This window comes from Uloborus diversus, chromosome 1 (assembly GCF_026930045.1).
Source record: "Uloborus diversus isolate 005 chromosome 1, Udiv.v.3.1, whole genome shotgun sequence".
Lineage (NCBI taxonomy): Eukaryota > Metazoa > Arthropoda > Arachnida > Araneae > Uloboridae > Uloborus > Uloborus diversus.
In genome coordinates, this window is record NC_072731.1 from 15,838,318 (window position 1) to 15,863,438 (window position 25,121).

General features: G+C 33.2%; 2 protein-coding genes across 2 annotated transcripts in view; one reads left to right on the top strand and one right to left on the bottom strand.

Moving 5' to 3' along the window:
* LOC129228180 (uncharacterized) overlaps positions 1-17,365 on the bottom strand; it is a 29,139-nt gene extending 11,774 nt beyond the window's left edge. The window contains exons 1-5 of the mRNA XM_054862845.1: positions 17,147-17,365; positions 12,376-12,470; positions 10,706-10,812; positions 7,127-7,310; positions 3,253-3,357 (exon numbers count right to left, since the gene is read on the bottom strand). Coding sequence (XP_054718820.1) covers positions 3,253-3,357; positions 7,127-7,310; positions 10,706-10,812; positions 12,376-12,470; positions 17,147-17,210 — 555 coding nt within the window. The 5' untranslated portion in view covers positions 17,211-17,365. The remainder of the gene's footprint in view (positions 1-3,252; positions 3,358-7,126; positions 7,311-10,705; positions 10,813-12,375; positions 12,471-17,146) is intronic.
* A 224-nt stretch (positions 17,366-17,589) lies between these two features.
* Positions 17,590-25,121, top strand: part of LOC129228198 (cytochrome c1, heme protein, mitochondrial-like) — a 62,196-nt gene continuing 54,664 nt past the window's right edge. Inside the window, exon 1 of the mRNA XM_054862869.1 lies at positions 17,590-17,701. Coding sequence (XP_054718844.1) covers positions 17,630-17,701 — 72 coding nt within the window. The 5' untranslated portion in view covers positions 17,590-17,629. The remainder of the gene's footprint in view (positions 17,702-25,121) is intronic.

Here is a 25,121-nt window from a genome sequence, read left to right on the forward strand (position 1 = left end):
TGTCCTCAGAGTCACCTATTGCTCACGAGACCAAAGAGAGCTTAAATTTGTGTATTTATGACTTTAATTTCGAAATTTTTCGGAGGGAGAGATCACGAATCCTCTATCGCTTTCTCTAATACGTGCAAAAATAGCTTGAAATTAGATTTTTAGAGCATCTAAGGTAAAATATTTCTAGGAAAGGGGGAATCCAAACACACACACACTCACTCTCTTTTTAGAATCATTCATTTAAATAAAGTTTCTCGAGAGTTTGTTCAAAAATTTTGGATGGCCCCTCCCAAAATGATCGGCTAGATCCGCCACTGATGTAGCTAATAGTGCACAAAATGGTTGCAAAATATCCTCATATAATCGCCGATGATCGAGTAGCCCGCGTGTTTCAACAATGAAACTCGTGCCACGGCTTGATAATTTGCTAATGTTTTTTTGTAATGTTTAACATGCAGGGAAAAGCTTCATTGTCACAAGGCTGAACTCGATCCCATATGCTTTTTTGATCATTATAAAGCAAAATATTACAATTAAATGATGTTTTCAAATCCTTACCTTTACTTGATCTGTGCTTTTATAAGCAAAAAAATTAAAAATAAGTAAATTATTGAGATTTTTGTAGTGGAAATAAGACAGGGCAGAAATTTAAAAGCATTTAGTTTTATTAGTAAGTTCAAATGTTAAAATCATGTTCAATATGAACTTCCTGCACAATCATGTTACTTAAATGGTCAACTCACCATTTAACCTAAGACACAAGCTTTTATAAGAATAGAAATGATAACGCTGCAGCAAAACGTGTATGACGTCACACTGACGAATGTTCAAGAAAACTGCTGTTTCGCCCCCCCCCCCCATTTGAATGAGAAAACATCAGAAACAATTTAAAATCAAATAATTTTTGCGCTTTTCAACATCGTTTACATAACGCCTTTAGGGGTTGCCTCAAAAGTGCTGAAAGTAAAAAGAAACTTCAACTGTTCGCAATTAATTGTAAAATTAAAACCAAAAACCTAAAGTTCATACAAATCTGCCATAAGACCGTGCAATTGTACAAAACGTCCAAAAATCTTACAATGTACGGCTAAATCGTGCAAGTTAGCAACTATGTGATTTAGTAACTAAACTGCTTTACTGGTAAGGCAGTGTCCTTTCGAGGGAAGAAACGAAAAAATGGTCAACAATGAATGCCACCTACTGGAGTTTAGGGTTCATCCACTGGAGTTAGGGTTACAATTACAACCATCAAAATATCACCGAACAGGCAATGGCTTTGTTCAAATGTAGAAGCAATTTTCACCCGTCATACCTTGACGGGCGATTTTCTAGTTCCATAAGAAAACTCAAAATCAATGCAACCTGGTTCTACTCACACAAGCTTTTCTTAAAAAGGAACAACATGCAATGGGTAACCAGGTACAGTTCTGGTAGATGTCCTCAAATTAAGTGAACCAAAATCCATGATATTTAATTAGTATCATAGGAAAGTCAAGAATGAAATATCATGTTTTTATGATACATACTACAATGAGGAACCTGTATGGGTCGGGTAATCGCAGAATGTTGATTGATTTGAATAGTCTTCTACTTAAAACTCCCAAAAATCAACTCAGTTTTTAAAAAAACTGACCTGGATTCTTCATAATTACAACTTAAAATTTGCTTAAAACAGAACAAAGCTCACATGACACAAAAAGAGGAAAAGCATTCATCACGTCAAGATTCAATCCCTGGGTTACAATAGAACCGGTTCCGAAGGGATAGGAGTGCAGCGTGGTTTGCCGTTGTTTATTGAAAACAAAGGTGCTCCTCTTTTAATCTTCAGATGAGGAAGAGGTGTATATCTTCGCTGAATCACCCACCCTCAACCACGAAATTCTGACAACAAGAAAATTGACTTGTGAATAAAATATCGATGTCAAATTCAAAGTAAAATTTTCAAAAGTGCAATTGTTTACACATTAAAATAAATACAGAGCATTTATTGCCACTTCTATGTTTCATGGGCGTAGAGGGTATTGAGACACAATCCCCCCCCCCCCTCGAAAAATCCAACACAAGAAAAATTCACTTTCAGCTGTACATCATTAACTAATTCAAAATAAAACCACTTTAAAGTAAAATTTTAAAATTAATAAAGAAAACAAAAATGAAATATTTATGCTTATATTTATAGATACCACTCAAAATTTTACAAACTAGACCAGTGCCAGTGACTGCAGGGCCCGACTAACGAAAAGTGAGGCCCAAGGCCTACAATGCTTTTGAAGCCCCTCTCCCTTCCCCTCCATTCTATCACTTTAAGTCACCACAAAATAATGTTTAACATTTACTTTAAAGATGATTTTTTTTTCATTTTCATAAGAATAAGTGATTTTTTAATGTTGCGCATTAGTTTTTTAAAAATTCGGGGCCTCTTAGGAAGATGGACCCCAGGCCCAGGCCTAATAGGCCTGGGCCTTAATCAAGCCCTGAGTGACTCGCAGCTTGCAAAAGATGCTAACACTCATAAAACAGTATTTGTGTTCATCAATGAGGCAGAGCAAATGAACAGTACTTGCCATTTTAGCAATGAAAAATAATGACGCTCAAAAAATAAATTAAGCTATCAAAGAAATTGATAGTGCCGAAGCTAGGAATATACCTCTACCCGCAAAAGATGAAACGCGATGATGTGAGAAAATAATAAAATTAGAGCTAGGAACATTAGGTTGCTTGACCGAGCAACCCACTTTTGTGAGGGGGTGGTAAATTCCCTTTATAAAGCTTTACACGATAAGGCTTGCTTGTCCACGTGAATCAGTGTTTCTCTCCTCAGTGAAACACGTGCCATCGCTGACTCACCTTCCTTCCCCCCTCTTTGCTTTATTTGTCGCCCAAGGTCAAAAGATCTCCTGACCCCTTCACTCCGACGTGATAAGGCTTGCTTGCCCACGTGGATTGGTGCAATCCCTGACTCATCTTCCCTCCCCCTTCTTTGCTTTACTTGTCGCCCAAGATCGAAGGATTTTGCAAAATGAAAGAAAACGATGTGGTGCCATCTATTAGCAGCATTTTCAACTTTTTTTTTGTACTTGAAAATTTAAAAAAAGGACACTGTAACCGCCTCACCCATTATATGCGCCGCATCAGCATTTTTTTTACTTTTTTCTTGTATGTGCTGCAGCGCTTATTCCCAAAAATACGGTAACTCGTAATATAAACATCATTAATTATCGTACAAACTATAAAATCTTATGTTAGTTTTAGAAATAATACCTTTATTGCAGTACAGAGAGCTGGTAAAATTCCTTGAGCTTTGAGTAATTGAAAACATTCAATGCAATCCAAAGTCAAATTTCCAGCAGCCCAAGCACTTAGATCCTATACTTAAATGCAACAAAATCATGTTATAAAGCATGAAATTATAAAAATAGGCAAGACAAAAACATTTTGAGATTTAAATTTTTGTGACACTCCTGACGAGAAAATATAACTTTTCTCATCAGCAACCAGAAGGGAGCTCAATGTATACTCAATACAGTCAATTCACAAAAACTCGAATATTACTACAACTGGAAGTTTTTATCAAGTTCCGATCCCTTTGTCTTTAATTCCATACTAATTGTTCTCAATATCTCCAAGTTAACTTCCTTTAACTCGAAGTTTTTTCAAAGATGATTCGAAATTTATTTTGGAAGAATGAAAAAAAAAAAGAAGAAAGAAACAAGTGACTATGAGAGAAAAAATCATTCACTTAAACTTGCAATTCCTGCACGCTACACCTCTAAAGCAAGGAGAACACCCATTGAGCCCATGTGCGATAAAGAAGGTTACACATGCGGAAATGAGTTATAGCTTGCTTTCTTTTGTTGATGTACTGTACTGTTTACACTTAAGACAACTGCTGGACTACGAATCTGCTTTTAAGCTGTCAAGTTGTCATCCCAACTGATTTTACCTTTATTCAAAGGCTGACCTAAGTTAAGATTCAATCCCCTTTATTCTTCAGTTCGATTATTTGCTGATATATTCCCAAGAGAGAGAGAGAGAGTGATCAAGGTTTGTCTTCACTATTAAAGATGTCCAAGCAAAAGCTAAAAACCTTAGATTTAGAAAGTAAATTAAATCTTATTTATGACATTGAACGGAATCCAACAATAAAAAAAAAGATTGTTTAAAAGCGGTGCGAATCCATGAATCCGAATTTGAAACGAATGAAGATGTACACCCTTCCTGAAGTAGAACCAGCTCTATTCAAGTGGTTCCAGTAGTATCGAAATCAAGACCATGCCACTCCTATAAGTGGGTCTTTGCTGCGTGAGAAAGCAACGAATTTTGCTGTATTACTGAACATAGAAAATTTCAAAGCCAGTGCTGGATGGCTGGAGAAGTTCAAGACACAACTTCGTCTTCAAAACTCTTCAAAGACGGAGAAACTACATATTGTGAGAAGAAACTTTTAGGTTCTGTAATTTTGTCTATTATATTTGTATATTAATTTCAGTTTTTTATGATTTTTAATATTAAAATGTCGAAAACCAAAACTAGCGGTAAGTCGAACTTCCGATAAGTCAAAGTTTTTCGTCAGTCCTTTCAGATTCAAGTTATCGCGTATTGACTGTATTTCTAATCTAAAATTAAGAAATCATTGAGCATATAGAAAAAAAGGTACTTATCTGTTAAAGGTATGTCATTTGACATTATTTTATTTTGAAGATTTTATCACTATTGCAGACTAAAAATTTTATAGTTGGTGACATTCAACAACTTTAATTTCTAAGACTCTAGGGTTGCTATGTACTTGTGTCAGTGGCGCCGACTCCATGAGGTCTGGGGAGGGGGCCTGAGCCCCCTCAAAAATAATTTTGAATGGGCAGAGCCCCCCCCCCCCCCATAAATCACGAAAATGATTAGTGTATTATGCTTTCCAAACTAATAAATTTATCTTTTATTTTCCTTGTTTGAAGATAGTTTACCTAGCAAAATACATTCAGTAATGAGTTAGAACAAATAATTATTACGGTAGAAAGCAGGTTAACTGAAAACGAGTGGTGTGACTAATGATAGCGTTTCGGTGCTGCAAGCACACTTAGAATTTGTCCCAGGGCGCGAACTTACGGGTCAAGTCTGTTGCCCGTGGGCAGTACTGAGGCGCGTTCATTTAAGTGTCGCTGATCTGGAAAAAATATATGAGGGTTTGATTTGTATATTAAATGGGAAACGTGATAGTTTTGAATACTTCTGGGAATTGTGTTTATAAGAAAAACCTTTACAAAATGATGATCCTTCGCTTCCTCGGAATTGACGTATACTAAAGAAGATGAAAACAACGAAGGTAGCTCACCGCACACTTTTAAAATCCCAAAGGAGTACTACAAGGCAGTACATTGAGGTTTGTGAAATGGTGCAATCTTGCATTATTGCGAAGTTTACATCAACTGAACTCACACAGATCATTGCAGTTGAACAAGAGTGCTTGCTTTTATTAAAGAGGTGAAACAAATTTTGAAAAATCAACTGAGTTTTTCAAAAATGACCTGGGCATTGAGAGACTGCGTTTACACTTGAATATGTTAGCCGATATCACTAATAAAAAACTGGTCTTAAAAAACATGCTTAAATTAAATTACCTTTTTACAAAAATACTGTGTGTGTTTGTATTTATTTTTTCCTTTTTTCAAAATCAAAAAATATGTGTCAGGCTTGTTGAGTTTTCGGGGTTCTAATGTTGATTATTTAACTTTAAAATGCTTAAAAAAACTTGAAAACTCACTATTTTTCATCTCAAATTTAGAAAATTTTTCATGGTAAGACCCCCAGTATGCACCTCCCACCAATATATTTTTTAAGGCAGCGTTTCCAGGAGTGCTCTTCCATGCAAGTCAAGTGCCCTACCTTATATCAATGCCTAGCTACGGCACTGCATGGCTCCCCATAAAATAGAACACAAAAATGTCTCTCACTAAGACAAGTGACATGATCTAGTGAACCAGAAAATTTGTATACCAATTTTTAGGTTGTTTAACTTTGAAAATGTTGTGTCACACTGTTTGTTTGTTTAAATTATACATACCAGAACATATCTATATTGGCATTTCCAAGGTACAAGAATGTGACCTTTATTAGTGAGTGGGGGCACCTCCATGAGATTACATATCCCTCTAAACTGCCAGTGAGATCTGGCCCCCACAAAAGTTTTCGCAAGTCGGCACTCTGACCTGTGTAGATATTACCAATCCCTTTAAGCAATTTTTCTATTGCCACCAAGGGCGAAAGTAAACAAGTTGTCAAATCAAGTGATGTACCTTTAACCTTTGTTGGCTTGACAGCTCAGTGTAAGCTTGGTTTTCTTTAAAAGATTCGGCCAGGCTGTTCCTTTCTTATCCGTGCACCTTCAGTTTTTGATCTTAACAGGACTAAAATTGGAGTCCAAACAGTTGGCTGATCTCTTTTCTGTCTGTCACTTGATTGTTGTCCAAAAGGGACTGCATTGAAAATTTTCAAAGCAGCTTCTATTCTCATGAGATGACTCGCCCATCTCATTCTGTTCAATTTAATAAAACTTTAAAAGGTCAACATCCCAAAAGAGTTTGTAGAGCTCAAAATTTTATCTGCTTTGCCAATTTGCACTATCCTTGATACCACTAAAGCACTTTTGTAGCACTTTTCTTTCAAAAATAGCAAAGGTTTTCTCTTCTCTTGCTATTAGTTACCATGTTTCAGACACATAGGTTGAAACGTGTCTCATGAGAGTCTTGTACAGTAAAACATAATTAAAAGAATAGAGCAGTTTTTTCATCATCAAGCCAAAAGATTTGTTAAATTAAATAATACCCTTTTATCATCTATTTATTTTTGGAACGTGACCATAAAATCGAATTTATTAACTCAAAAGTGAGATTAAATAATTATTGGAGTGTAAAAACTCTTTTTAAAATGCAGACCATTTCAAAATTTCTTGTAATTTAAAAATAGTATAACTTTCTCAAAAAAAAAATTATTTGTAAGAAATAGCTACCACCGTTTATAAACGAAACCAAGTAAGCTCTACAAATCATTGCAATGCAAAAATTCTTTTTAAAATGAAGTAAATTTCAAGATTTCTTTTAATTTAAAAATAGCATAATTTTCTCAAAACAAACTAACTTACTTGTAAGAAATGGCTACCACCGTTTATAAATGAAACCAAGTATGCTCCACATCTTTTTGAAATTTTACAAGACACTTTGTGCTTTCCACAAGCAAGGTTTATCAGACAACCTGTTGCTTCTAACTGTTTCTGGGCATCTTTTCCGCTGAGGAGCCGGACCAATGAATCAAAAGCACCTTCCGTTCTAAACATAAAAAGAGGACAATTATACATTTATACTTAACCAAACCCAACTAGAGATTGGCCGTTAGACCCTCTCCCTAAATCCCCCATAGCATCCATGGTCCTGGTGTACATCCCAGAAAGATTTTTGAAAAAGTCTGCAGATTATTCCTTAGCTGGAATGGAAAAAACAAACAAATTCTTTTTTAAAAAAAACTTAATTTTAGAGAACAAAGATCTGTACCGTATTTTCTGGGATATAATCCATATGTAGTTTTTAAGCTTAGCGTAAAATTTTTAAGCATTTTTTGATAATGATTCTGATTTTATGGTTTAACTAATGCCGGTTTTTCTTGGTGACTATTTTTGGGTTTTTCACTCTGCGTCGCAGTCTGCTGGAATAATTCTGCTGCTGGGACCATGATTACCAATTCTAGATTGCTAATACTGCTGTACTAAGCACAAAAGTCGTATCTGCAGCAGAGCTTCAGAGATTTTGCTCTTTAAAATTTTACACCTCCACGTACTTGATTCAGACGCTACTTTTTCAGATTTTTTAAAAAATAGGTCCCATTCACAAAGGACTGCACAACACTGCATTTAAGTAAATTATGTTACAAAGGACCACCTGGTGACAATAACTCAATTCTGATAAAAAGAAGCCTAGAAGCTTACATCACCATGGGCGCCTATATAGGGGGGCAAGTGGAGGATCAAGACCCCCCTCCCCCACTTAGAAATTAGAATTTTCTTGCTTTTAGTACTTTTTTGTTTGCAAAAATGTAAAAACATTTCTTCTCCGTCTGAGCCCCCCCCCCTGCTTAAAATTTTGCATTTGGGTTTTACATGTACTTCACACATTGAAACTTGGAAATTGACACAAAAATTTAATCAATTGTATTTTTACTTAGAGTTTCAAATAAAAATCCTAATTATCATAGAGGGATAGAATTTTTAAAACAGTATAACTGAATGCTTTGTTCTTTCTTTAAAATAAAATATTGAGCATTTATAATGTTAAAAATAAAAAAAAACACATACTTTCTTCCTGTGCCAACTTTCATCTCATCTTTATAAAGAAAGTGTTTATGGAATTGATTACTATTATGGCCATCACTGTTTTCATAAATTTCAGGCCTAAAAAATGAATTTCACCCCTCAAGTTAAGCAGGAGTACCCTTCCACTCAAGAGCAAGGGCACCCCCCTAAATATCACAGACCCCCCCCCCCAAAAAAAGCGAGAAAAATACCCCTCAAAACAAGCCCCTTAAAAATGTCAATAGCGTAGCCTGTGCCATGACCCCCCCCCCATAGGTGGGCACCTCAGAGTTAAGGGGAATTTCATGCCTTGGAAAAAAATCCTCGTAATATCTGTTATGAACCGTCCTCATGAAAAATTCTGGCTTTGACACTGGTTGAAAAGAACTTAATGAGTTTGTGTCCATACATGGAATAATTGCAACTAAAATTTGTATGACATCTTCAAACTCATGATGAGAAATTGTATAAGAGTACAGGCTAGTACAGTGAGCTGAGCAAATTTCTTTTTTTTTTCCTATTTTTTGAATTTATTTTTTGAATGAATATGACAAGACCCAAGTTTCAGTTTTTTTTACAGATGTTAGCTTTATGAACTGAATTTTTTAATGTTTTACAAAATGCAAAGTACAGTACAGTCTCGAAAATCCGAGTGCATTGGTGCTCATGTCACCTTGGATTACTGAAAACCCGCATTATCCGGAAACTTCTTCCACATTGAAAATTGTCACTTTTCGAACGACATGAGAGGAACACGTTTTACTTCCTTGTGCTAAGAAAAAGAAGAATTTTCTTCACAAAAAAATTTATTACTCAAATTTCAATATAAATTTATGTTTTAATTGAGTCTAAAGGAATAATGATTTTAGTTTCTCATGATATCGGTGGGTAAGTTTTAAGCAACCAAAACATGCATTTTGACCGCACCCGATACCATTTCGACAAGGTTTCTGTATCTATCAGAGTACGTATGTACGAGATGTATCTTGCCCAATACACAAAAGAAAAGTTGTGAAAGGTTTAAATTCCGTTTTTGAAACTCATGTGGAGTTATAGGCGTATGCACGAGGGTCACCAGGAGTACTGTGGTACCCCCATTAGTACATAGAAATGGAAGTTAATGCGAAACTGGCTAAAATTTTATTTTTTGGTTCATTAACTTATTACCTCATACGCTTTAAAAATGCTTTTTTACTCACAATATTTGAAAATTTTCCTTAAGCGAGCAAGTGGGGGAACCTTTTCAAGCTCAATTTCAACCTAATGGTACAGTGGTACCCCTATTTCTGAAGCCCTGTGCATGCCCATGTGTGGCATCAAGTTGTGCACCTACTTTGTTATTGCAATCAGATACTTCAAAAGGGATGTTAACATGTTCTTTGCCGAAAATCAATGTATCAAGTTATTAGCTCCAAGGCATCTTTGAATACATATCGTGTAGTGATAATACATATGTTTTAGTCGATAAATATTTCGTGCCTCTTTGGGAGTTGTTGAAACAAACTTCTCAATTTATTTTCCCTATTTCCTGTTGGAAGTTAATTAGTTTTACAGAAACAAAATTTCTATTTTCAGATTTTAATGGAAATATTTTTTGAGCAACTGGAAAATTAAATTTAAAATATAAATGAAGCACCTCGGATTGAGCGGAACCTCGAACTTTCAAGACTTGGATTTTCGAGACTCTACTATACTTCATAATTATTAGACATTTTTTTTATAAGAGTAATTTTTCATCATAATTTTAAATAACTTAATTACAGTCAGCGCTGGGTAATCAAATCAGTGGTTAATTGAATCAACCGCTTAAATGAATCAAATCCTCAAAAAGAGAAAAAAAATCTAGCAAGACTATTAAAAAACTGCTAAACACTAGAATCAAACTCGCCAATTAAATGAATCAAACGTACACATTTTCTACAAACAAGAGGTGAATGCTAGAATGGGTACGAATGGCAATCTTATAGTAGGTCAAGGACAGAAACTTTTCGAGGGAGGGACGATTTGATTTTTATTACTTACCCTTCTCTAGATATCCTGGCTTACATATAATGATTGCGAATATTTCGGTCTTTAATTCCGGAATTGAGCCGCAAATTCTTCCTCCCATATTCTTATACCATGGAAGGTTGTCTAAAACTTTTTTTGAACTTCCATATCGAAAAATTGTGGGATGAGCATTCATGGTGATGGGGGCCTCGATTCCTTTATTTTCCCAGAATCATCAAACATCGTCTGAAATTGCTTTTTTTTGGTATTTCAATTTCAAAATATTTTCCCTATGTTTGTTCAATATTGAATAATCTGGCAGAGGCAAACATGTTTATTAGCAAAACTTTTAGCATGGAATCAAATTAAGATAAAGTTCAGAATAATTACCTAAAAAAAACTTCAATATATTCTTTATTAATGCAAGCATTTTTAATTTTTTTCAATGTATTCACAGTACACTTCTTATTTTTCAACTCCAGGAGTGTTTCTTTAAACTAGAAAAATGATACAAAAAACAATATTCTTATAAAGTTCAGAACAAAACATGAAAAAGAAACAGAGAAATACATTAATAAATTTCCCTGCACATTTTCAAACATTCGAAAAAGGTTAAAGACTTTACTAAAGTTTTATTACATTACAAAGATATTTCAGATAATATAAAATCACGGAATCAGTGAAATACTGAAGAAAATAAAAAGGCTTGTAGGAAAAAGAATTTTGCTAACCCAATTCTTTTAACAGTTACATTTTTGTGGTTACATGGTTTTAAAAACTAAATTAATTTATTTAGCCTATTTAAATCCCCAAGCCAATATATTATTAACAATATTTATAAAATAAACAAAGCTTTGAAAATATCATTTGCTCTGTGAGTCAGTTATTTGTTTATTTGTAGTCGTGTCCCACAGCCGCAGCAAAGAGGAGTGTCATTGCCTTACAATGAGGGTTGACTTAGCATAAGACAACACACAGCAGGGGCAGATCTAGAGGGGGCCATGGCCCCTCCCAAAACTTTGTGAGGGTGTATTTCCTCAAATGTACTTATCCGTGGATAAAACAAATTTCCTCTAATTCATAGCCCAATCTCAAATGCTATTGAGAATTAGACAAAATGGTCTTCTCTCTTAATTTTTAAACTCAGTTTGTTCTTTTAGTCATGTTGACATGATAAATTTTCTACAAACTTTAGAGTTATTTTTTCCTATACCACGGGTGGAGAGGAAAATTCAACTTTCAATGGCACAATTATATTTAATCATGCATACTAGACTATTATATACTTCACAATGATTAAGGAAACATTTCAGCAAGTAGTTCATAAACATACTTTTGAGAAAATGAAGCATGAAATGAATGGTTAAGTCTTGATCAACTTACAATAAATATTCGTAACTAATGGAATTTTGCCTTAGTTTAAGTAACTCTAGTAACAAAATACGCCGATTCCAATTATTAAAATTTAGTATTATCTAAAAGACACTTCACTATGTTACGTAAAAAATATTGAGTCAGTTAAGGGCATTCCTTCATGTTCAAACAAACATCTGAAATAGAGGAAAAAAATGAAAATTTCGGAAATTTTTGATTTTTTACAGTACGATTTCACCATTAAGAAATTCAAAAACAATTACTAAATTAGAGCAGATAATTAGTTACAGATAGTTTTTCAACCTGAATCCTTTGTGCTGTTATTTTTTTATTAAAAGAGCTAGAAGAGTGATTTGAAATCTGAAGTAAATTGGCAAGTTTTCAATCTTTGTTAATATCTCAGATTCAAAAAAAGCTTCCAATAAATTTTACTTTCCCCTTTCCTAATAGTGTTTTTGTTTATAGGATGTGGAAATATTTATTTTTTAAGTGTACATTTATAACTTACGGAGTTATTGAGTTACAAACTGGCTGCCATGAACTCTGAAAATTTAGCCTTAGCGTGAATTTGATGCCTCAGTTTTATACAAAAATCCATAATAAACTTATGAGAAAATAATAATTCACCCAAATTTAACAGTTGCGCAATTGTTTTGTTTTGAATTAAAAAAAAAAAATGTAAATACCTGCTCTAAAGTTAGATTTTGAGCATTCTGCTCTACTTCAAGCAGATTCAATCTTCTCTGTCTTAAAAATGAAGACCTGTTATCTTTTCTATGCTCTGAAATTCATAGGAAAATGTGTTATATGACAAAAATTTACAAATAACTGTTAGACATAAATTCATAAATTGTTGATCCCAGGAGTTTTTTTTTTAGTTAGGAGTTTGAGATTAAAAAAACCAAAATTTAGTCTACAAGGTAGACCAGCATTAGATGAGTTGTAACACTTACTATGAATGAGCTAAAAGGAATGCTTGAAAATAAAATGCTAAATTAAAAAATTATGAATAAAATAGAGACTAAGTGACTTTAAATAAAATAAAAAACTGAGACACCGGTAGCTACAGGAGCAAGTGCTTTTAACTACCGAGCATAGAACTTGACCACCAGAATAGATAGGCGTCTTTTTTTTCTTTTCTTTTTTTAATTTCACTTTCAATTGTATTTTTCTGCTTTAAATTTGAGAAATTCCTGCAGAAAGGGAAGAAAAAATGCTCAGACATACAGTGAAATTTCGGTAACTCAGCACACATGGTTGCTTGACTAGCACAGTAACTCAACATTTAGTTTTCTCATGGTTGGCCCAATGATAATGTCATTAGTACAGTAGAAGACCATTATAACGCACACCTTGGGACCAGAGCTTTTGCATTATACAGGTTTTTGCGTTATATAGATCATTTCACAAACTTTGAAACTAATATTCATATTATATCAATATATTAGCACTTCAGAATGAGTTTTATCTGCAATGAGTATTAAAGCACCAATATTACAATTAGTTGTTCACAAATAAATATTTTTCTTTATTATGAGAAAGTGCATTATCCTGCACTTCTGCTAGCTTCATGGTTTGCATATCAGCTGTATTTTCAATAGCCATCTGGTATTTTCTATTTACTGTAAGTACTAATTTTCCTTTAAAAGCTTTGAATTGAGATGGAAAGATGAAAAACTGTTTCAAAATTTAATTTGCCTTTGCATTTTTATGCTTGCAAAACAAAACAGAGAGATTTTTTTAACTTCAAAACATATTGTTTACTTCTGAAAAGTTGTTCGTTTTATAGAAAATTGCGTTATATAGGTCGGCGTTATAATGGTCTTCTACTGTACCCCTATAAATCAGGATCCAATTACTATTCTAGTCTAATTTTTGCTACCAACCTTCTTTTATATTGACCTTTTCTCAGAATTTAACACTGCCGTTTCTGGGTAAGTCATCCTTTTCTGGAAAGGTCTTTTAGATAATTCAATTTTTTAACTAGCAGAGTCAACTACCACTCTGTGCTGTTAGTGCAATTCTGAAAGGCTAGGAAAGGGTAGTATAATATACTCAGGAGAGTCCTCTAGAGAAAGAGGTCACCATGACGTATTTTTCAAACAAGTGTGGCTGTGGGCAAGATTTTTTATCTTTAACAGACCTGATTGACAAGAAGCTTTTATCTCTTTTCAAAAATTGAGGATTTATTTTTAACTAGTGGTTCCCGCACGGCTTTGCCCTAAGTAGAAAATTAAAAAGTCATTTGGTTCGCCTGTATATTTACAAACAATGGATGGCGAATTTCTCACCAATTTGCTATGTTCATTTGCTGGCCCATGTTACTGTTCCACATTACGATAATTAGGTAATTTATTCGTCCACGTTATGATAATTCACTCGGCAAAATGTTCTTAAAATTAGAATAGAAAAAGAACAAAATCGAATTTTCAAAAAATCATTTCGAGGTGCTCACCCCTGTGCTATGAACTAATTCTGTGCCAAATTTCATGAAAATCGGTTGAACGGTCTAGGCTTTCAGCTTTAAGTATAAATGAAGTATTCAAATAATATTAGTGATTTTATTGTATTTTTCAAAACCTCAATAACTTGACCTCAGTAGCAGAAACTTTCTAGTAAGTCTGCGACACTATTTTGGGCAGTTGAAAATAATCTGCAGCATTATTATTAGTTTTATTTTAAGTTTTCATAAAATACACAAGTCCCTGGTAAAGGTCAAGACTCAGAAATTTTCCAACTGGCCAGTGGCCACTAGAGCCGAAAAACTTAATAGCCACAACTGTACCCGAGCTTTAAGTTATAGAAAAAAGTGGGTGGGGGGGGAAGCAGTTTTACTAATTTTATAAAAATAAATAGAACTCTGTGCACTATGAAAAACAATTATTCAATACATATTTATTTAAATATGGAAGATTTAAGTTAAAATGGGTTTTTTATTTTTTTTAAAATGAATAAATAAATAAATTAGTAAAGTTGGCAGGAAACTGCATTTCAGATGAATGTTTTAGTTTACAACAAAGCTTCCAAATCAAAGAGGATCAAATACAATTGTGCAGATAATAATTCACATGTTTCATGAAAATAATTTTAAAAGAAAACATGATTTATTGTACATTTTATGTTATCTTCAATAGTTTGTGTTGAGGTAAAAATCCAATTCTGTTTTTGGAAACTAAAGCAAGTAATAGGCTCGTCTATTGCCATTTTGCGTATGACCGAATATGGCGTCTATGCGAAACATTCACGCTTATAAATAGATTTCTGAATGTGTTATTTCAAAATCCTTAAAAACTACAATTTAGATGAAATAGTCAATTTTTAGCACATTAGCCTCTAAAGCAATAAAGATAAAACAATATTCATGAGATAAAATTTTGCATTTTCAAGACAATAGTTAAGAATTACCAAAAAAAAAAAAAGAGGCACATTTTTGCATAATTTTCAATAGTTTCATTGCAATAAACATCCTATTCCGTTTATGATAATGTAGGCAATTAAAGAGTTTCGTACCAACATCTTGGGAATGACCAAACATGGGGACTACGCCAAAAAATAAGATATAAATTTCTGAATTTGTTGCAAAAAATAATTTAAAAATAAAAATCTTCATGAGACTACACTTTAGTTGAAAAGTTTTTAGTCCTTTTGCGCCCGAAGCAATGAAGATAAGGTGAAATTTTAAATATAAAAAATATTTTCTCAAGAAAATTTAAAAAAAAAAAAAAACGATTTGCTACTTTTTAAGTTATTTTCACCAGTTTTTAGTAAATAAAATATCTAGTTCTGCTTTGTTTTTCAAAACCTAGGCACTTAAGCATCTTATCTACTTTGATCTTATGAATGACCAAATATGGGGACTATGCTTCTAGCTGAAATGCTGAAGCATTCATCGCCTTTCCGGTCAAAAAACGATCTTTGCCAAGTTATTTTTCTTTTATTTATTTATTTTCTCGTCTCGCGTCTCGCAGTTTCTGCTACCGGGAACTTGACATCCGCTTAAGTTGACATGTTTTCATGTTTCTGTGGGGTGTTGAGCTTCCAGTTTAGTCAGCAGACCTCCCTAAAAATCTGTGATCTAAGCAAAACAAGCGTCACGCTGTTTTGCCATGGTTTGCTGTTTTCAATCCTGTCTGATCTGATTAGACCAATAGGCTGGTGGTGACCCCAATGAATTCTAACACTAAAAAATAGAAGAATAAAATTCTTCCCAGACCAGTCCACGGATATGATTACGCGAGCATTAAGGGCAGGGAGGGTAAATCTTATTGCCTTCGTAAAAAATTCGACCTTTCAAGTGGCCACTAGCAATTTGTGATACACAAGTATTCTGCCGTGCTAAGCACGTATCCACACTTTTTATCAAAATTGAGTTACTGTCACCAGGTGGTTCTTTGTCAAATATTTCACTTAAATACAATATTTTACGGTTATTTGTAAATAAGAAATATTTTTTAAAACATTGTAAAAATGTTACATCCCGCAAAATTTTGAATGCCTATTTTACATTTTGAACTCAGCTGCAGATAGAACTTTTGCACTTTGCATGGCAGTATTGGCTTGCCTATGAAATGGAAGAGTTAAGAAAAGCCAGTTATTTTCTTCGCACCAATGATGAGCAGGGTTGTCCTATTTTGTCCCACTGCCCGAACATTCAAAACGAAGTCCTTATTTTCTTGTCTGTCAAATGCTGGTGAAATTAAAAATTTACTTTTTTTCAAAACAAGACTAAAAATAAATTAAAATGAAAAAAAAAAAAAAAAAATTTTCTCAAAATAATGAAAATAAACCTAAAGTGATCTGAAACAAGTCATGATTTAACATGAAACAGTAGTTTAAAATGTAAAACTAAAGTATGAGGAGACAAAAAAAAAAAAAAAAAAAACGACAGCTGGAGCAAGAGAATTTTTCTCTCTAAGTTGACAACTTCCACATTAGGATAATTCCCCCTAACACTAATACACACAATAAACACGAACTTTTAATATACAGTATGCTCTAAAGGTCAAATTAGTCAAATTATTGCTTTTTTTTCTTTCGTGCAAAAAAATTTCGAAACTTGGACATCAAGTTTAGTAGGATACCTTCCATCAGCTCAAAAATGTTCTTTTGAAAAGTAACAGCTTCTGAAGTCGTTGCTTAAACTCTTTTCATTTCAAATACAGCAGTCAGCAGCCTCCCAGGTATCAAATAAAAAATCCGAAAAGTAACAATAGCTTGAGTTCTGCTCGTTAATTGCTAAGATTTTATTCTAATTCTCATCTGTTTAGATAATAAATGCACCAGCGTATGATAAAAATCAGAAAAACTGTTGTCAAATCCGGGGGCGACCACTAAGGGGGGGGGGGGGGGGTCCCTTTTGGGGGAGGGCTGCGCAATATTTAGGGGCGTGCGTCCTTTCTCTTAGCGGGGGTGGGCACCCCTGTTAAAGCAAACTAGAGTTGCATGTTAATTTCTTACCACTAATGTATTCACGATTGAAATGACGAAGTTCGTCAGAAGTACTGATAATTTCTTCTTCCATTCTTTCCTTGCTTGGAAAATGAAGCCTCCAAGTTTATGGTAATTTAATACTTTTCCATTCTATGTTCATAAAAAGCACTTATAGTCATTACATGTATATTAAGACTTATGATTGAACTCGAACAAGAGAAAGTCTCGACGATTGTTTACACTCTGTTGTCAACATTTGAACTTCTATCACAGTTGTGACTAGCAAGTATTAAGGTTTTTTTAAAAAATTATTTATTTATTTAAGGAAAGTACTTAAAGGAGAAGCATGTGTGCATTAAAAAAATACAACTTGATCAATAAAGGTCGAGGAGTTTCAGATCGCAAACATGTTAATACGATATTATGTATGAAACGAAGTACACTACAGTTAAAATTTGTACTTCACTTCAACCACTTTTCACAGCAAAATAGTCGCTCACGAATGCAGATATGGCTGCTGTCGTCGGGAGGATATTAAAAAATGATTTGGTACGAAATCAATTAGCATTTAGATCTCAAAAGGTAATTTAATATTTATATTATTTCAACGTTCTATTTAATAAATTATTTTATTCATGATTGATGGGGGAGCTGAAATCATTAGCATGTTATCCTTTGACCTTGCTTGATAGTAAATGTTCAAATCGCCCGGCATGTTTATTCTCATATTTTGTTCAAAAAAAATTTTATACCCTTGCAGCTATTCAAGTTTAATTTTTAAAATTGGGTTTGTTTTCTGTAAAATTTTAAGACTTTACATCTACGGCTTTATAATGCAGGGGTTATGTAACATGTTATGAAACTTCTTCCTATTACTTAAACTGTCTTTTCCTACACTTTAATTTAAATTTCTGATAGGAAAAAAAGTTAAAGCCATATTTGGCCTCCAGTTTTTTTTGTGTACATAGAGTTTTATAATTAAGATCTCGTGCTCTATAGATACTGTAAACACAACTCAAATTAATCAATGACTTACCTTTATTTCTATTTGTAAAAAGCAAATTTCCCCATTTTTAGTTTTCAATTTTGATCTCATTAAAAATAGACTAATTTGTTTAGTTTTTTACCATGTGATTGATGACAGGGTTCTCTTTCTGATCATTCAAGGTTACTTTTTCTTTGAAAATGGTTTGTTTGTAATCTTTTTTCATATTTAATTAAAACAAAAGCTTGGGATGCAGATAACTGCTCTAAGTCTGATATATTATTCCAATGTTCCGTTTAGGGCAGGGTGAACTGAACCAACTTCAATCTGGGTCACCTTTATATTCACCAATTTTATCTGAGTAAAAGATCTCTATCACGATGTGCTTCAAACAACTGTGACTCTCCTTGGCATGTTGCCATCGATAAACGTTTTGAAAACCTTGTTCTAGGGGCATTCCACGGTATTTTTGACATTTATGTAAAGTCCGTAACGTGACCTTTTTTGCCATAACTTTTTAATTTACTGTTTGATTAGCATATTATTTTATTTTGATCTTTTCCTACCAGCACACCAGCGGAAATTAAAATAATTTGCAAATCAAACGGTAAATTAAAAAGTTATGGAAAAAAAAGGTCACGTTACGGACTCTACATAATGTCAAAAATACCGTGGAATGCCCCTCTAACAGTACTACACAACTTTTCAAAATGACTAGCCGAAAAATTCTAAATGGTTATCTTGTTGTTCTAAATGTTTGGTTACCTCCCATTAGTGATGTAAAATACCTGGGTATTTATTTTTAGGAGTAAATACACAAAACGGGTATTTATTTCAAAAATTTATATTCAACTGAAATACTTTTCTACATGTATTATATTATGTATATATACAGGGTCTATTCCAAAAGTAATGCAATTTTTTTTTTTTAAGTAATTTATTGAACAGATTTGCACAAACACTTAAAATTCTTCAAAGTAATATCTTTGGGCTTCTGCACATTTCTTCCATTGTGTGCCGTGAAAAGTAAGTGCTCTGAAATGCGTTTTTGTGGGCGTACAAAAACGCCTTTCTAGGTCTCCCCCTGGGGAAGCTAGGGTCTTCGTCACAGCTGATGAGAACTCTTCTAGGGGATGAAAAATGGGTTCATTTCTGGCCTGCCTTAATCCGAGGGAACAAAAAGAAGTCTGCCAGGACAACAGAGGCTGGGACAGTGTTTTCACAGCCTGGTGTTTAACCAGGAACTCTCGGATTTGCAGCGTGTTGTGGCAAGGTGCTTCAGCACGAACTTGCCTCACACTTTTCTCATAGCCAAATCTTGAATAATGCGAAACACAACAGTATATGACATGTTCAGTTCATTTGTAACCATCTTGATAGTCATTTGAGGGTCAAAGTCCAACAGTTGAGGAACACGAGACACGTTGTAGGTTTTGCAGGTTGACGGCCGCCTTGAGCGTTATTCATCTTGAACCTCTTCCCGGCCCACTTTAAAGGTCTTTAACCACCTCAAAACTTATGAATAGGACAGAGAAGAGTCCCCGTAAGCCTCACGAATCATTTTGTTAGTCTCCTCAGGAGATTTTGTTGACTAAGCAACAAAACTCAATCGCGTACCATTTTTCTTGTGACGCGGTAGATGCACAGAAGTTAACATTAACTTATGTCCAACCACTTCCACAGCTTGGAGAACCCTGAGACTGGTTTTCTGGAAAACTTTAGTGTTCTCCACACCTAAACCAAGTGGTTTGATAATACTCTGACCAATAAAAGGAGCCTGGGAAAACCATTGAATCACTTTCAAAATACACCTTGTATAACCAACTATATGCAAAACAATAAATTTTTGTCAAAAAATTGTATTTTGATCACATAATTAAAGAATTATTGGGTGAAACAACTTAGCAAACTTATATGAAATTCACAATAAATGTGTTGGATATGCCTAATCAATATTGATAGCCAAATTTTAGATATAAAAAGCCATTTTACGAAAAGTAAAAAGCTTAACTGGTTACAAAAAAAAAAAGCAAACATCTTCTCCAATTATGACATTGAAAAGAAAGATTCTTTGGTTCACACAATATGTTTCTTTCATAATTTCGTCAAGTCTTTCAATTTTCAATAAATTATATTATAACCTGTGTAATACATATGTATGTATCAGTTTTACCAATTATTTCGTATTTAGATTTTAAAAATAAAAATTTCCATTCACTTTTTGCATTTTTTTGTAAAATACAGGTTTTAGTTTTGGGGTATTTTACAAAAAATGCACCGCCAGCCCTCTTGGGTAGCACCGCCAGCTCAGTCAATTTCGGCTGGAATTGACTGAGCTGGCTGTGTATTTCATGTATTTCTGACTTGCCCTGGCTATAGGGCGGTAACTTACTGAAATTAACATGCCTTGCCTTCAATCATCGAGTTGAACCAAACCATTTCTTCGGTCGCTCATCTGGACAGTGCTAATTCTATATTAGCTACCAGTTTGTTTGGCACTCTAGGCTTCGTAAGAGGTTTTCCATCTCCAGCTCAGTCACTTCCTATGCCATGCTGATGAGTGCTAATAAGCACGAAACTGCAGTCCTCAGCTGGAATTGATTGAGCTGGCGGTGTATTTCATGTATAATGCTTGTTGTTTATATCTTGGAAAGAAATTGACAGCTGAAAGTAAATTTGGTTGTAAATAATTTTGTTTGTTTTATCACAGCTAATTAGCAGTCGTGTTGTTGTAAACTTTTCTTCTGGTTGTCTGGCATTTAACCTTTATAATGCAGGGGTCTGGCCAGAGGATATTTGGGTCCGTTAACGGACCCTTCACAAAAATCCGATCAACCAAAACGGACCTTTCACAAAATCCCGATCAAACAAAACGGACCTTTCACAAAATCCCGATCAAACAAAACGGACCCTTCACACAATTCTGATAAACAAGATCGGATCTGTCACAAATTGTTTATTGAAAGAGCAAATCTGAAAGCAAAATAACGCATATTTCTGTGTATAAACCGATAATTTTTGGAACCTTTTTTTAAGTCAAAATAGAGGGATCAGCTTATACAAAATCGGCTAATTTTGAAAAAAAAGAAAAAAGAAAAAATCGGCACTCTTGCGATGCTCCTGCAAGCGATAAATAATTGCTACTGCCAAATAAATATAATGGTTGTTTGTTTTATCACAGCTAATTAACTGCGGTGTTGTTGTAAACGTTTCTGAAAAGGCATTGGTAAGCACTTTTCTCCGCTCATGATTTAATAAACAATAATATATATCTGCAAAATGAACTTAGAACTGCAAAGGGATAGTAAGGGTGAGGAAAAAATATGATCGCTTCAGATAGGGTTACCAACTTCAAAACTATCACCACTTAGCGGGCTTGTCAATATTTGCGTTTTTACGGTGCGGGTGCGATGTTCAATTGTTATTTTGGGAGAAAATTATATGGGTTTTGATTTTTCGATGCTAACAAGGATGATTAACTTTAAGTAAACTCTTTTAATTACCGTTTTTTTTTCTTTAGAGGTCTACATTTTGAAAAATGCAATCTTTTAACATCCGATATGAGAATCATATTTTGTTCTTTTTTCAAGCTAACTTCGCTTTATTAGGATTCAAATAAATGAAAAGTCTCTTTTTTATTTCTGTTAGAACTCTCATTTCAAGTTTTTAAAGCAAAATTCCATTTTCTGTTATGAGTCAAAAATTAAAATGCTGAATAGATGGTTTATTTTATTTTATTATTATTTTTTGGGGGGGGGGGGGTCAACTGTGTTCACAGATATTAATGATATGTTATCATAGGACTCTAAAATGCAATTTTAAAATAATTTTATCAAAAATATTTCTTTTACAAGCCGTTTTTATACTTTTGATGCCTTCACTTTGAGAATTGCGATCTCTTTGCATCCGCTATGGGAATCCGATTTTTCGAATTTTTGATGATTATTACGCTTTGTTAAGAGGTAAACAATTGAAATATCTTCTTATTTTTGTTAAAATCACGGAATTTATAAGTTAGAAACGAAATTTTGTGCTTTTTAAGAGCGTCTTGGGTCAAAAAGTTGAATGCTGAACCCTATTCTGAATTTTGTTTTATTTATTTATATTTTTGTTACAATTATTTTAAATACTGTACAGAAATATATCTAGTATAATTTAACATAATGCAGAATGGTAGATAAATATTGATACTTGAAAGAGCGATGCCCCCCCCCCCCCCCCCCCCCCCCGCCAAATATCAGAAAAAAAAACCCGGAATGATTTTATCGTCATAGAAGAAGAAAACACTCAACTTTAAGTTTAATTGATGCAGTTTGTGCCATCTCTAAATTCTAAAATTTCGTTTTAACAATTTTTTTTATTTTTTTTTTACGAAATTTTTTGATTTTTCACAAAATTAATTCATTTTTCACAAAATTATTTGATTTTTCACAAAAAACGGACCCTGTGTAAAATCCTGGACAGACCCCTGTAATGACTTGATTAGAAAATATTCTCATTATTTTACCAACTTATCAATATTTGTTTTAACTGTTATTTTGTGAGAAAATTATATGGGTTTGATTTTTCGATGCTAACAAGGATGATTAACTTTAAATAAGCTCTTTTACTTACCGTTTTTTTTTTTCTTTAGCTGTCTACATTTTGGAAAATGCAATCTTTTAACATCCGATATGATCAAGCTAATTTCACTTCATTAGGATGCAAATGAATGAAAAGTCTCTTTATTTTTGTTAGAACACTCATTTCAAGTTTTTTAAGCAAAATTCCATTTTCTTGTATGAGTCAAAAATAAAATGCTAAATGGATGGTTTAATTTTTTTTTTTGCTTCAAATGTGTCCACAAATATTAATGATATGTTTATCATAGGACTCTAAAATGCAGTTTTAAAATAATTTTACCAAAAATATTTCTTTTACAAGCCGTTTTTATACTTTTGATGTTGAGAAATTACGATCTCTTTGCATTCGCTACGGGAATCCGATTTTTCGAATTTTTGATGTTTAGTACGCTTTGTTAAGAGGTAAACAAATAAAAGTTCTTTTTTTTTTCTGTCAAAATCATGGAATTTATAAGTTTTAAATGAAATTCCGCTTTTTAAGAGTGTCTTGGGTCAAAAAGTTAAATGCTAAACCCCTGTGTCTGATTTTTTTTTTTTTGTTACAATTATTTTAAATGCCATATAGAAATATTTCTAGAATAATTTAGCATAATGTAGAATGGTAGATGAATATTGATACTGGAGAGAGTGATGCCCCCCCCCCTGCCAAATACTAGAAAAACACCCAGAATGATATTTTCAACTTAGAAGAGGGAAACATTCAACTTGAAGTTTAAATGATACAGTTTGTGCCATCTCTTTAATTCTAAAATTTCGTTTCAACTTTTTTTTTTTTTTTTGCAAAAATTTTTTTATTTTTCACAAAATTATTTGATTTCTCACAAAAAACAGACCCTGTGAAAAATCCTGGACAGACCCCTGGTACAGTGCTCGCCGCTTATCAAAATCACATTAGTTCTGAGGACATATTTTATAAAGCGGCTGATTTTATAAATCGGCACTCATGCACTGAAAAAAAAAGGTTTTTAAGTATAAATACTCTAAAAAAGAAATAAATTACGATTAGTTGTATTTTATTTTTAGTCTAGTTGTATTGTATTATTTTAGTTCAGTTGCAAAATACAGTTGACATTTTAACTTACATAAGGTACATTTTTAAAATTTCTCAAGGATCTTAAAACATTGACTTATTGTTGTTTGAATAAGAGAATTTGAAAGTAAAGATTGAGAAATCCCTAATTTAATTGCAGCATCACACTAACTACATTTAGGAAGCTTGTCATACTAATTCCAAATTTCGAATTAATCTTTCACACTCAAGTCGTCACGACTTGCTAGCTAACAATTTTAACTCAATTGTAAAAATGAACTGTCACCCCCTGTAGATAGCTGAATGAGCACGAACTGATTGACTCAGTGGTAAGTGAGCAGGGCTGCATTTCGAAACAGTTCTGAGAAGTGAAAGCAGGCAGCATCAACTAAATATATCACTCTGAAACAATTCTCTTGAGACTGCTTCATTCTTCTTTTTTTTTTTCATTCAACTCCACCCCCGCTCCATCCACCCCCCAGAAAAAGTACAACATTCACCTTTTTTTTTTCATTTTTGTTTATGTGGAATTTGTTATTTTATTAGTGTTGCAATGTTTTAAATCCTTGAAAAAAAAATTAAAATCCTGGTTCTATTCAGAGAAGAATTAATGTATGCTTTTCAAAAGTTTGATTTTATAAAACAGCGAGGAGATGATTTTATTAACGGATAAACCTAACATGTTTTGATATAGAAATGATTCTGTTCTTCCAGATTTAATTCTATAAAGCGGCTGATTTTATAATCCAGTGAATTTATTAGTGGCGGGCACTGTAACAGGTTTTCGCTCTTGCAATATTGCTTTCACTCCTAAATTGCAGTTTGTAACAAAATAAAAACTTGCAGCTTTTCTTATACACCATGACTTATATAGTTAAATCATAGTGTAGCATTATAAGGTATTTATAAATCATAAAAATGTATTGAATAGTTAAAGAAGTTATTTTAACTTTTAAAGTAAGCTGAATAGATTCATCTACTGTATGAAATATGTTATGCTTATAAAAGTAAGGTAATGAATATCTACAAATTTTTTCACATTAAAAAAAAATCTGATTTAAATGAAACAAATCCATTTTTTATTTATTTTTTTAAATCAAAAAAATCACGAACCCTGCTTAACAACTGTTTTTTGTGGCGGATCTACACTCTTCTCAAGGGAGGAGCTAGAATCAAAATTTTAAAAACATCGTTTACCCCATATATTTCAACGATTCTGAAACAAAGGAAATCATTTTATGTGCAAATGAAGAGAAAATACAGACTCGATACTAATCAAAAAATTAATTTTATTTGTAACATTAAGAACAATTTTTCGCTCAAAGTCTGAGTTTCTTCTTAGCACAGAATAATTTTATAATAATA